Source organism: Papilio xuthus, unplaced genomic scaffold (assembly GCF_000836235.2).
Source record: "Papilio xuthus unplaced genomic scaffold, Pxut_1.1 DF828780.1, whole genome shotgun sequence".
Classification (NCBI taxonomy): domain Eukaryota; kingdom Metazoa; phylum Arthropoda; class Insecta; order Lepidoptera; family Papilionidae; genus Papilio; species Papilio xuthus.
In genome coordinates, this window is record NW_013529869.1 from 5,347,165 (window position 1) to 5,347,395 (window position 231).

General features: G+C 65.4%; 1 protein-coding gene across 1 annotated transcript in view; it reads right to left on the reverse strand.

Moving 5' to 3' along the window:
* Window positions 1-6: 6 nt before the first annotated feature.
* The window catches only part of LOC106128229 (E3 ubiquitin-protein ligase rififylin), a 3,800-nt gene continuing 3,575 nt past the window's right edge, over window positions 7-231 (reverse strand). The window contains exon 7 of the mRNA XM_013326520.1: window positions 7-185. Coding sequence (XP_013181974.1) covers window positions 10-185 — 176 coding nt within the window. The 3' untranslated portion in view covers window positions 7-9. The remainder of the gene's footprint in view (window positions 186-231) is intronic.

Below are 231 nucleotides of genomic sequence, written 5' to 3' on the forward strand. Positions count from 1 at the left end.
GCGCGGTGTTCAGGAGCGGAAGAAGCGCACGGCGCGCACGACGTACTGCCGGCAGATGGGGCACTCCGCGAGCTGCTTGGCGCAGCGCGTGCAGGCGGCGATGTGCCCGCACTCCAGCAGCACGCACTCCAGCGGCGCCGCCATGCAGATCTTGCAGCACTCCTCCGTCGGCAGGTTGTCGATGTCTGCAGACCACACAAACCTCGTTACAATCTCACCGTGCTGTATGTC